This window comes from Ricinus communis, chromosome 1, assembly GCF_019578655.1.
Source record: "Ricinus communis isolate WT05 ecotype wild-type chromosome 1, ASM1957865v1, whole genome shotgun sequence".
Taxonomy (NCBI): Eukaryota; Viridiplantae; Streptophyta; class Magnoliopsida; order Malpighiales; family Euphorbiaceae; genus Ricinus; species Ricinus communis.
Window position 1 is genome coordinate 7,239,425 of NC_063256.1, and position 12,875 is coordinate 7,252,299.

Here is a 12,875-nt window from a genome sequence, read left to right on the forward strand (position 1 = left end):
AGTTCAGAAGAAAAAAAGAAAGAAAAAGAAACGCCTGGTTCATGTAATTGGACTGTCCTCGCGTTATATTAGCGTGTGACAAAGAAACGACAAACCAAAAACGTTGCACCCAAAGTTAACAATAACGATGCAAATGGTTAACCCAAAGTTAACTTTTATCCACCACGTGGGTCACTGGTTGCATTATAGAGCACAAATAGGGATTTTAAAAACACAAATCATTTAATTTCATATATTAATAATGAATTTTTTAAATGTGAAATTCAAAGGCTATTTGTACTGCACCCGTATTTAAGTGGCAATATGTTATTGGATAATCTCACTAGAGGTTTGTATATTTAGTGGTCAAATTCATTTAAAAGAAGTGGTCAAAACTTTACTAAATGGATTCTCAGTGCAAACGAAAAGGTCGGATTAGGCATAAGTATTAAATCGATATTTAGATTAGACATGATTCACGAGCATTCAATTTTAAAATCAAACTGAATTAGGCGCTAAGTAAATAACGAATCTTATAAATATAAATTAAAAAGAACGGCATCATTGAATTTTTTGATAAATATAAATTTAAAATGAAATAAAATCAAATTAATTATGGCATTTTAAAGGATTAAATCGAATAAATAGATACTTAATAAAAAATTAAAGTTATTGGTATAATTCGATTTTGATTTCCTAAAGTGAATTTGAGTATAAATAGCTTGAGTTAGAATATAATATTATTTAATAACTTGTTTAAAATTAGAATTAAAAAAATATTAAAAATAAATTCTTATTTATCATTTTATGTTAAATCTGTTCGATCTATTATGATTCTAGTTAATATATGGTATTGTAGAAAAATATATTCTAAATATCTGTAAAAATCTTTTAGAAGTTAATTTAAAATTTCATTTTAAGTTAAAAGAATTTTGAATTGAATTAATTAAAATTTATAAATAGTAAAATTAATTTATTAATAAATTATGCCGTTTGAATTAAATATAATATATATATAGGAATAATTTTAAAATAAGAAAACATCATAATTCATTACTCATTCAAAATGATACATTTAGAAAATTTTTAATTAAAAAATAAATAATTTTGAATTTTGACAGTGATATATTAAACAATTAATTTAATTTAAATTTATAAATTTTATAATATTTATTGTCTAAATATATTACGTGTATATATAAAAGTACGAGTAAAGCCCATTACCGGAAGAAAAAATAGTAATATTGTAATTTTTTTCGGAACGACTAGTTAGGGGTAAGTTAAAACTACCATTTCTAGAGTGACCATTGGTTTATAATTTTGGTTCCCATAGGTTGGAACTTGAAATTATAGCTAAATAAACTGGAGGATATAAAATAGAAAATGTCAATAAAATGTAAGTATGTGGTCGTTAATCATGGCCAAAACTTCTAAGAATTTAACGAGACTATCATTATTTCTTCTTTTTTCTTTGAGAGACAATCTTTATAAAAAAAAAAACCCAATAGGTGAAGAAAGGGAAGCACTAAGATCTATCTTTGATATGAAATGATTAATGATGTTTCTTCAATTTCTAAATTAGGTTATTGCCCTCTTTTATACATGTTTATCCTAATCTTTTAAAAATTCCTAATTAAGTATTAATTAATAAACTAATTCAAATACTCATAACTAGCTTATAAAAATTTGGATCTTTAATTTTCCAGTTTTAAATCATTATTATGGGTGGGATATTCCTATTCCGTGCCATTTGTACGCTAATAGAACTCAAAGCTACACTTACATTAACTTCCAAGCGGGCCTTATATTTAAGCCCAAAACCACTACCCGTCGGTCACTGAAAACGTCATCGTTCGTTATTCAGTTCTCAGCATTGAAGAAAACAATCCTATTGGTCAAAACAAGCGACGCGCCAAAATCTGTAACCTAATCCAATCCAATTTCGTTAGCAGAGGATAAGAAAAGAAAAAGGAAAAAACTGTGAAACTTTGAGCTGAGTGAAGTGAACACAGCAAGCTATCAAGCACTTATTCTTCTTCTACAAGCTTTGCTGCAGTAATGGCTGTAGCTGCAGCTACCTGCTGCTTCTCAGCTCTGACCTCCACCGTTAAATTCCGCTGTTATGTTACTTCCCAGCGCCATTTCGCTACGTCACATCATCGATCCCTCACTTCTTCTAAAGCTATCAATCACAGCGGACGTAACTCAAAGCGAGGTTCCTCGTCTTCTATTGATAAATCCAACAACAGAAATGTGAACAAAAAACCCTAATTTCTATCTCTTTCTCCATAGTTTTAGTTTAAAAATCTTCTGATTATTGCTGTTTCTTTGATACAATTTTAGAATGCGAAATTAAAAGGTAAGAGGAGTAATTTATATAGCGATGAAAATGGTGGTAAAGCAGAGAGAGGGAAAGCTCAATCAGTGGCTTATAAGTCATTTGGAACGGAAAGAAAAGATAAGAAAGAGTTTCAGTTTGATTCGAACGAGCTTCAGGTATGATAATCACAATTCAGTTTTAAGTGGCATTTCTTTTAGTTATTATGAAAGTAAGGTTATTTATATTTAACGAGTTTTCTTTTCAATTTCTTTGTTGAATCTATGTTCAGATTGAATCAGGGAAACTTCAGGATATGGCTTTTCTAAATGCTGTTGTTAAGGTCAGTAATTAATTTCTCATAATTCTTTTTCCATAGTTTTTTCTTTGATAGTAAAACATCTTGCTTCTTTGATTTATTTTAGGTTTACTGCACCCATACCGCACCTGATTATTCCCTTCCCTGGCAAAAGCAAAGGCAATATACAAGCACTGGAAGGTAAATTTTAGTCATTTTCTTAAAACTATTTATTTCTTTTTATCTTACCTGTTAATTTCTATATAATATTATATTCAATTGATGTATGCATTTGTTCTTAAATTTATTGTGCAGTGCGTTCATGATTGGGGATGGAAAGCTTTTGACAAATGCGCATTGTGTTGAACATTATACACAAGTAAATTACTCTAATACTTTTAATTTCACAGTTTTATCAATATTCTTCCATTTTCTTGGCTGTTCGCTAATTTAGTCAAGGGCTCATGTCGACTATCTGTGTTTTTTGGTCAGTTTGTAATATGATGTGTTGCTGAAAGCATGCTAATTCACCTTTTTAACATGTCGCAGGTCAAAGTAAAGAGAAGGGGAGATGATACTAAATATGTCGCTAAGGTTATTCTCTATTGTCCTAAAGTTGGGAGATTTTTAATAGGGTGTAATAAAATGTGCTCAGTATCCATAATTGTGATTGAACCTCTTATTTAAAATATATTATTTGGGTTGCACCCTATAGTATTTGAAGGCAGAAAAGCGTTTTGTTTTTCAGTCCCTGATAGATCAGGTTTGAATTTACTTCACTGTTCAGAGTAATGAATGCTTACCTAAGCTGGCCTTGTTTCAGGTATTTATCCCTAGGAGATATTGATAGGATTTTGAAATTTAATTTCCTCTCAGTGATCAAACGTGCAGGTATTAGCCAGAGGTGTAGATTGTGATATAGCATTACTTTCCGTGAAGGATAAGGAATTTTGGGAAGGAGCTGAACCACTCCAATTGGGACACTTGCCACGTCTTCAGGTTTAAGTTATCTCTTACATTGAGTCATGGGATCATTTTTGTGCTCCTATGGCATGTTATACTCTCATTTCTATGCATTTAGTTTTTCCTGTGCATTTGAAACAGTAAAAAGTTATTAATTTTCTCTGAAATGATTAATGTTAAGAATTATAGATATTTAACATATTGCATAGTCTTTCAAAGTTGCAAAGATGAATTATATCAGTTTTTTGATTCTTTTATTTCTTTTTCTATGTACTGAAACAAAATTGATACAAAATATGACATGATGATGAAGACTGATTTGATACTTAGTCTACACCTGTATCGGTTTTGAGGTTTACCATCCGCTCCTTCCTTCCACATATTGGGAGGCAAAGGAAATTCTTTTGGGTGTCTTTATGATGGGTTTTCTGATTGGTAAAATATATTATAATTTACCACCTATACCAAGCTTATGTAGCTTTGCAAGTTGTGAAAAGTGCTGACATGTTCATCTGAGGTAGTATGATTTCATTCTATTTTAGAAGTTGGATATTCAAGTTCTGGCAGTATGAATAGCTTTCTGGTTATCTTTTTAAACTTCTTCTAACACTTTTTTTATGCATGAGCAGGATGCAGTAACTGTTGTGGGATATCCCCTTGGAGGAGACACCATTTCAGTGACAAAGGGAGTTGTATCACGTATAGAGGTTTGACTTGTCCACTGTGAAAACTATGATTGTTAATACTTCTCTAACATGTAACTAGTTGTTCATTTGATCTCTAGCTATGTCTTTGAGCAGTATGTTTGAACAAATTCATGTTCCATGTTTTTACCACTGCAGGTTACATCATATGCTCATGGATCATCAGACTTGCTGGGTATTCAAATTGATGCAGCAATAAATCCTGGTTAGTGGATTCCATCTTCAATTTTCAGATCCTTGTGTTAAAAATGTCACAAGATTTTCGAGTTTGCTTACATTTGTCTGCCTCATTGTGTACTCTCTCTCTCTCTCTCGTTTATTGAGGCATCGTTTCATCTTTGTGATAGCCACTGCTTATACCTACTAGATTTTAGGTAATAGTGGTGGTCCTGCATTCAACGAACAAGGGGAGTGCATTGGAGTGGCATTTCAGGTACGTTCTTTGGCATGCTGTTTCTGTTAATCTGGTTTGATATTGTTTTATACATATAGCATGATCCAAACCATCTCTAGTTCATAGTTCCCGGTATGAATTGCATCATGCTTGTTAGTAGAAGTCTTCATAATTCTATCAACTGCTACTTCTCCTTACCTGTTTCTGTTACATTCAAAATCTGTTGATCTTTTACCTGCAATGTCCCCTATTATGTTTTCATGAGACACTTCACTTTAGGTTTACAGATCTGAAGAAGCTGAGAATATCGGATATGTGATTCCAACAACTGTTGTATCTCATTTTCTAAATGATTATGAGAGGAATGGGAAATACACTGGTGAGATACCTCATATCTTGTCTGTATCCATATGGTGACTTTTTGCATGTTTCCTGTGCTGGATATTCTTATTTTTGTTCTCACTGTCTAAGAATTGGATGTTGACAAGCAATAGGGTGCTTTCCAATCTTAAGGAACAAGCACCTTCAAAAGCTTCATCTTATTTTGACTAACTTCAGAAATATTAAGTGTTTGTTACAAACCTGTCCTAAACGAATAGTCAGTATTTTCATCCTTTTCACTTAATTGGCTTTCTATACGATCCATCTAGTATGCTATCTGTTTTACATGATCCATAATATCATTTTTTAAGGCCTTTGCATCTATACAGGCTGGTCTCTGCATAGCTAGATTTGTTCATATTTTTTCTTATTGGGAAGATGATATGTCTTACCCTCTTTGTGTATAAGGAATTTATACGAGTCTATATTTATCAAATAAGTGTTGAATTTCAATAATTGATATTTTACAGTGTTAGGAATGGGTTTTGAAAATCTTTCTAACTTCTACCACATCCTATTGCTTTCTGGATATTCTTGCTATTTTTCGATTACCTAGTGGCATTACCTGGTTTTGATTGCAACCTATGCTGGAGCTTTATAATGCCAAATGATATGCGATTATTCCAGAAGCCTTCCCCCCTTCTTTATGGAAACTGTAAAATTGAATCCCAGATAATATGCATTCTATTACGTAATAATGGACGGAACAAAATTTCCTTAAACTAATTTTAATTGAACTTTTAATGTTCATCTTCCAGGCTTTCCATGTCTTGGTGTATTGTTGCAAAAGTTGGAGAATCCGGCATTACGTGCATGCCTAAAAGTAGAGTCTAATGAGGTATGTCTATCATTTTCAAATTTACTTGTTGCAGTCATTTTCTACAATTTCCTTTCATATAATACCCATTGCTAATTACTTCATAGTCAGTTGGTAAAGTATGCTGAGTGATTTACTTGGCCTATGCAGGGTGTACTGGTACGGCGAATTGAACCAACGTCTGATGCAAATAATGTCTTAAAGGAGGTAATCTGGCCATTATAGCTTCAAGTTCTTGCTTTGATATATGGTCACTGAGTCAAATAATGTCTTAAAGGACAGTTGATATCAATTTGGCATGTACAAAAGGCTTTGAGTCAAGCTGAGCATAGTTTCATATTAGTTCCAAACGGCGTAATTCATAGTTTGGTCCATGGTTGCCATGAGCTTATAATTTGTTGATTTTTCTTTTTTCTTCTGCATAGGCTACTACATTATCATTATTTGATGTGATGTTACTGAAAGCCTGGTCAGATTCACCAACATTACTTGCAGTGTAATTGCTGTTTAGGCAATGGATTTTCTGCAATTGAGTCACTATTTTTTTAACATTTTAGACTTGTATTCAGAAATTTGATGCTGTCATTCTTTTCAGGGGGATGTGATTGTGAGCTTTGATGATGTTAATGTAGGGTGTGAAGGAACAGTGCCCTTTCGATCAAATGAGCGCATTGCATTCCGTTATCTCATTAGTCAAAAGTAAAGTGCCTTATTCTGTGCCGAAGTTGTTTCAAGATGCTGCCTGTTCTTTTTTTCTTTTTCTTGTCCGCTCATTTTATTGCCTGTATTAGTGTCAAATCTAGTCAATGTTGTTGCCTTAATGCTTGAGCGTAACCTGAGTACAAAATTGCAAATTCGTGTGGGATATATGGTCACAGTTGTAGCTTGCCAATCCCAACTTCTTGCCACATGTAAGGGGGCATCTCCTGTTGGAATATATTGTGTGATACATATATTTTGATACTAATGATCAGATTCTGACAAAAATACTTCAACATTAATGCAAAAGAAAGCATGTCTGCTTCGTAGCTAGCTATACTACAGTTATACTGTGGCATTGTAAAAGGACTTGACTGGAACTGGCTTTACTTCAATCATTAGTCCATAACTGCATTTTTATTTTAGGCTTCTGAGTTTCATTAAATTGTAATATGACAAGGTATGCATAATATATTGAAACCCACATTCTTATTGTTCTTTTCCCTGTCTTTCACAACACGTAGAAACTGTTCTTCAGGGATTTGCTACTGCAAACTGTTCTTTGATATCTAGACTTAAGATTGTTCCTCATATGTGTAAGGCTGTTTTACACAGATTTGCTGGTGATGTGGCAGAACTTGGTATCATTAGAGCAGGCTCATTCATGAAGGTTAAAGTAGTTTTGAATCCCAGAGTGCACTTGGTAATGCCATTAGGATCTTAGCTGCTTCGTTTTTTGCTCTAATTCTTATATTTAAATGCTTGCTAAAATTTAACTTCTATGTGCTTGGTTGAAGGTTCCCTATCATGTTGATGGAGGTCAGCCTTCTTATTTAATAATTGCTGGTTTGGTGTTTACCCCTCTTTCAGAACCGCTGATAGAGTATGTACTGCTTCCTGGCGCTTCAGCAATTTGCATGAAATTTTTTTTCACAGAGAAAACTCTTGTTACAAGTAATATGCTAATAATAAATTTTGTTTCTTTTATTTTTGTCACTTCCTTCCTGGTGACAGTGAGGAGTGTGAAGGCTCTATAGGGGTAAGTAGTGAAAACTAGAGGACATCTGTAATCAAATATACTTCAATGCTGTTACTTTCAAATGCTTTTTTTCTTTTCAAATTAATTCTTTCCATCTTGTGCTCAGTTGAAGCTTCTAGCAAAAGCACGCTACTCTTTGGCAAGGTTCAAAGGGGAACAAATTGTTATCCTATCACAGGTAAGCTTTTTGCATTCTCGTCAAGCAATAGCTTGAAATTCTTTTGCATTTAATTTCCTCTTATGGAAAATAGTAAACACTAGAATCTCTTCTACTTTGAATGGAATGGTAAAGGTTTCCTGGTGATGATTATATCTAAAAGATAGAGCATATATATCTTATTGCATGGACTAACTATTTTCCTTGATATTTAATTCTTCATGCTAATTTTTTGACTTCCATAAAACTTTGCTTTATTTATTTACTTGCTTTTATCTCCTTAATTTATATTTTGATAGGTCTTAGCAAATGAAGTCAACATTGGATATGAGGATATGAGCAATCAGCAGGCAAGTTCCCTATTCACTTTGGTCGTCCAACTCTTCCAATTTGTATATGCAATACTTGAAGGACCATTCAATTTCAGGTACTGAAGTTCAATGGTACTCGTATTAAAAATATCCATCACCTTGCCTATCTTGTCGATTGTAAGTGACCTATCATCCCTTTCCTGTAATCCTTGCTTCTACTTTTTGTTCTCAAGCTTCCATGTTCTTGAACAGCATGCAAGGACAAATATTTGGTTTTTGAGTTTGAAGACAATTATCTCGCCGTGTTGGAGAGGCAACCAGCTACCGCTGCTTCATCTTGTATCCTCACAGATTATGGGATACCATCTGAACGATCTCCTGATCTGTTGAAGCCATACGTGGATTCACAAGTAGACAACCAATTAGCAGAACAAGATGCACTTGGTGACAGTCCAGTTTCAAATCTGGAAATTGGCAATGACGGAATCCTCTGGGCGTAATTACCAAGTCTTGAGACCTTGGTGTTCCATTTTTAGAGAAGGGCCTGTCATAATTGGGAAGCATGGCAGCCTGCGAATTGGTGCCACGCCATAGTTTCTGCTCATTTTTTAGGCCCCTTGCATGAGTTCTTACAGTTTTTATTTCTTCACTTTCATTTTTATTTTCATTTTTTGCTTTAAAAAAATTTTGTTTGGGTGGTTAGGTTCCAAAACAGTTTTTTTTTTTTTCTTTTAAAAAAAAAGGTTAGAGAGAGCATAATTGTGTACAGTTGGAGCTGCAATCAGCCTTCAAATTATTTGATGTACTAACTTGCCATAATGGACAGTTAAATTATCTTTATCATTGATTTAATACGAATGGAAGAGCAGTAACTAGCATGCAATTTTAGATAAAATCTGTTATGTTTTATAGTAGCAATATCTTATAGATAGGCCTAGAGTTAAAAGAGTATTAAGAAAGGGAAAGGACCGTGGTAGGTTGGTGTCACATTTAAGAGATATTTCTTTCCTTGTTATGATGCTGATGTTTTAACTGCCTGCATTTGCAATTCTTTGGGGGTTCCGAGGTAAAGAAAACCAATTGCATTTATTAAAGAAGAGTAGCTGAACTGGAATTGACTTGAAAAACTCCGACCTTTCTCTTCAAAAGGATCTCACTTGTCTGCTTGAAAACTTTCTCATTGGCTGCGGAGCGCTAGACAAGGGGTTAACGATGAAACTCCAGTGCAAGACCTTAAAAGAAATTGTTGTAATATGTTCAGAAGGCAAGCTTACTCAAATCATGCACACATCCCGAGTCTCTGAATTAAATCGAAAAAAAGAAAAAAGACATGCACACAAGTATCAGAAGGACAAACCGCATGCCTCTACACTTATTTAAGGCAAATCTTGCTAAAATTGAACACTCTTTATGCAACTACAGAAGTGACTTGATGTCGTCGGCTGTGTTTTGTGCATCTGCACTAGCTCCATATATCCCTCTCCTTGCCAGTCCAATGCAGTAGAGGCCATTCTTTCCCTTCCAATGATTTGGGTAACTTGGCTTTGACATTCCATCTTCATTCAAAAGGTAATCATCCCCCTGCTCAAAACATTAACTAGATTGATCATATATATTAACATATCTAGGATTTTGCCTTCCAGTTCTTGAAAATACTTTTCCTTTTTTCCTTTTGTTCAATTTTTTTTTTTTAAAAACAAAATTACCTTCAGCCATTTATTTGTCGATCTCTTGAAGCCAGTACAAAAAATGACTTTGTCAAATGCGTGTGACTTGCCATTCTTAAATATTACCTCATTGCCTCTTATACTTTCAACTGCAGGCAAGACCTGCATACACAAGGAGAAAAAATTAAAAAACTCTCATATGGCTTGGTGACATACTTTTGTAAGAAAGTGAAAGCAATGGAGTTGAGGTGATCCCAAAAATAATTATATTTAATCACTGAGAAGTTTCTATCGCTCTTTTTTAAAAGCTTTTCAACAATTAGCTCACCCAAGACTTGGCCAAAGGGTTAGTTTAACTATGAATCACACTGGCCGAACTTGAGACCAGCGCGGAACGTGAAGGGAAGGGACAAGTAAGATTCAATTCCTTATTGAACTTAAAAGTGAAATATATAGCTTAAATTTATTTTTATATTTGATCCGCTTGTATTAGAAAATATTGATTATACACAAAAATATTTCATTCTTAATTTTAATGTCATGTACAATATACTAATGCAATTATTATAACATATATTAGAAAATAAATAAATAAATAAATAAAAAGATGTAATGAATTTTAGATATTTTTTCAAAAAATATTTTACATTTTTATATTCTATTATAATTTGAATCAAAATCTAACCGAAGATAAAGTAATGATTCAAAATCGTAAACCAACTAAAAAACGTTGGATCTTAAATGATGAGGCTGGACCTTTTATGAGAGACTAAGTTCCCGGTTTAATCTCTAGATGAACTGTGAACTGACAATACAACATTGACGGAGAACTACTGGTCAGGTCTACCTCACCAATAAAAAATGTGCATGCACTCTTCTTATACGCCAACTCATTTCAATTCAAATATATGGTACAAAGTCAAGTCATCTCTACAATATAAGAATACGATGAATAATTACCTCTTAAATCTAAAGATCAAGTATGTGAATGAAACTTCATAAGCTAAAAGGAAAAGTCTTGTCTTGAATATCAATTTTCTTATAAAATGTTCACAAGTCGATATCAGAATTATCAACTACTTCAATTCAGAAATTGAAGGACCCGTCAGAAAACTTCATAAATTTGGCTATTATTGGAGTTAAACCATAATCAAAATTATAAAAAAAAAGTCAGTGAGATAGAAAAATAAAATAAAAGCATTTAGAAAGCGGAAAGGTCTAGCTTAACTACATTTTTGTGTCTTTTACACTGAACTTGTAAATTACCTGAATTTCCCCGGACTTGATCTTATTGAAAGTACCCACGTCGATAATAGGATACTTGCCGTAAGCCACTTTCATAAAAAAGGGTCCCTCTGTTGCCCTACTCATTCCATACTTGGTCAAGTCTCCGAATACAACCTTGCTAAGCAACACCAGCAATGAGTCCACCAAACCTAATGGAAAATACTTCAACATAGCCAAAGCCAAGTACACCATCTCCCTAGAAAGAATGTGAACCTGCAACAAATCCACCGATACCAGAAAAACAAAAACAAAAAAAACGGCCGTTAATTAGATAGATGGTGTACGATGAATTCATTAACTTATATGTGAGAGGATTAAGGCTCATGTCGGTTAATCTGCTGTATAGTTTCAGTAAAAAATCAAATATTGTAAAATTTTTACCGGGCTACGAACGACGATGGAAGTTTTGGAACCATGATTTACAAGGTCTAATGCGATCTCCATACCAGAATTACCAGAACCAACAACCAGAACATTCTTGTTTCTATAAGCCTTGCCGTTTTTGAACTGGGTAGAGTGAAGAGCATCGCCACTGAAACTATTCAGTCCTTCAACATCTGGTATAAAAGGATCGCAAGTTTCTCCGCTAGCCACGATCAAAAACCTAGCAGAGTAATCTTCAACATCACCAGAATTCACATTCCTGACCTTAAGAATCCATTTCTTGGTTTCTTGATCGTATGTTGCTAACTCAACACATCTTTGGTACAAAGGAGAAATCTTGAAATGAGAAACGTAGCCATCCAAGTATTGAATAAACTGATCTTTTGAGATATAAGTAGGGCAAGAAGAAGGGAAAGACATGTGAGGTAACTCGCTGAATTGTTTCTTTAGGTGGAGATGGAGACGATCGTATGAATATTTCTTCCAAAGAGAAGCACAGCAATCTTCTCTTTCAAGAATGATATGAGGGATTGAATACAGGTTTAGGCATGCAGAAGTTGCCAGACCAGAAGGGCCAGCTCCTACTATAATTGCAATTTGCTCTTGCATTTTGGGTTTCCTTTTTTTTTTTTCTTTTTTTTTTTTTTGTTCACTTCAACTTTTGGAAATATAAGAGAACAGACAAAAGGTTATGGGTGTGGAAGAGAGGAGGAGATCTGGATTTATAAGATGTTTTCTCTTAAAGATAAAGCTATTATTTAAAAGTGTTGGTGTAAAAAAACATGTGAGATTATAGGGCTATACCTAGTTTTCTGGTACCTTAACATGAAGTTGTTAAGGGTGTTATATACAAGACAAAAGTCAAATTAGAACCATAGATTGACTTTAATATGCTAATTCTTATATATACTTTGCATATTCATTAATAATATATATATATATATATATATATATATATATATATATATATATATATATATTTTATATTTTAATATTAAATAATTCAGATATTTTTAAATTAGTTAAAAAATTTAAATAATTATATGTCCTCCAAGTGGCATATCATAAATTCAAATTATGAGGGGTATGGTTACAGCCAGGTAAAGATTAGTCTAATTAGCACCATGTTTTCAAACAACAGGACAAAGAAAAGAAAATATTAAAAATAAAAAGTAAGATTCTTTCCTTTCTTAATTGAAGAAAAGAAAAAAAGAAAAGAAAAAAGAAGCCAATAATAATAACTATAAGATTCCTTCATTTATTTTCTTATCATTATAAATTCTAGTTTTTGCTATTATTATATATATATATATAAATAGAAGAGTTGACCCTCTATTAGAGGTTGGGAGAACTAACTAACCTGTTTATTTCTTTGAACTATTCAATATTTATAATTTATATATTCTTTGACGTTTTTTTCTGGGATGTTCGAACTACTGTTTTTGCACAAGGAAAAGAAAGATTTATACTTTTGCCAC

The 12,875-nt window shown here is 33.0% G+C and overlaps 2 protein-coding genes across 5 annotated transcripts; one reads left to right on the plus strand and one right to left on the minus strand.

Moving 5' to 3' along the window:
- Positions 1–1,876: 1,876 nt before the first annotated feature.
- On the plus strand, positions 1,877–8,899 carry LOC8287188 (protease Do-like 2, chloroplastic). 3 transcript variants are annotated; one of them, XM_002520644.4, is made up of 21 exons: positions 1,879–2,232; positions 2,323–2,475; positions 2,589–2,639; positions 2,722–2,795; positions 2,910–2,973; positions 3,144–3,188; positions 3,486–3,593; positions 4,187–4,264; positions 4,400–4,466; positions 4,636–4,694; positions 4,935–5,034; positions 5,795–5,874; positions 6,004–6,060; positions 6,449–6,552; positions 7,168–7,255; positions 7,350–7,435; positions 7,567–7,591; positions 7,698–7,769; positions 8,048–8,098; positions 8,176–8,236; positions 8,312–8,899. In XM_002520644.4, the coding sequence occupies exons 1-21, from the start codon at positions 2,038–2,040 to the stop codon at positions 8,557–8,559; spliced, it is 1,866 nt and encodes a 621-aa protein (XP_002520690.1). In that variant the 5' UTR covers positions 1,879–2,037; the 3' UTR covers positions 8,560–8,899. The 3 variants fall into 3 exon arrangements, with proteins under 3 accessions (XP_048232263.1, XP_015575673.1, XP_002520690.1); XM_048376306.1 differs by lacking the exon at positions 8,176–8,236 and having other exon boundaries at positions 1,877–2,232; positions 8,048–8,175; positions 8,293–8,899; XM_015720187.2 differs by lacking the exon at positions 8,176–8,236 and having other exon boundaries at positions 1,877–2,232; positions 8,048–8,175; positions 8,312–8,488.
- Positions 8,900–9,041: 142 nt separating this feature from the next.
- Positions 9,042–12,221, minus strand: LOC8287187 (probable indole-3-pyruvate monooxygenase YUCCA10). Of its 2 annotated transcripts, XR_003079327.2 has the most exons (5): positions 11,395–12,221; positions 10,993–11,226; positions 9,766–9,888; positions 9,417–9,640; positions 9,042–9,291 (listed from the first exon to the last, which is right to left on the minus strand). XR_003079327.2 is itself a non-coding variant. In XM_002520643.4 (4 exons), exons 1-4 carry the CDS (start codon positions 12,004–12,006, stop codon positions 9,476–9,478), a joined length of 1,134 nt encoding a protein of 377 aa, XP_002520689.2. In that variant the 5' UTR covers positions 12,007–12,221; the 3' UTR covers positions 9,288–9,475. The 2 variants fall into 2 exon arrangements, 1 of the variants encoding a protein (XP_002520689.2); XM_002520643.4 differs by having other exon boundaries at positions 9,288–9,640.
- Positions 12,222–12,875: the final 654 nt, after the last annotated feature.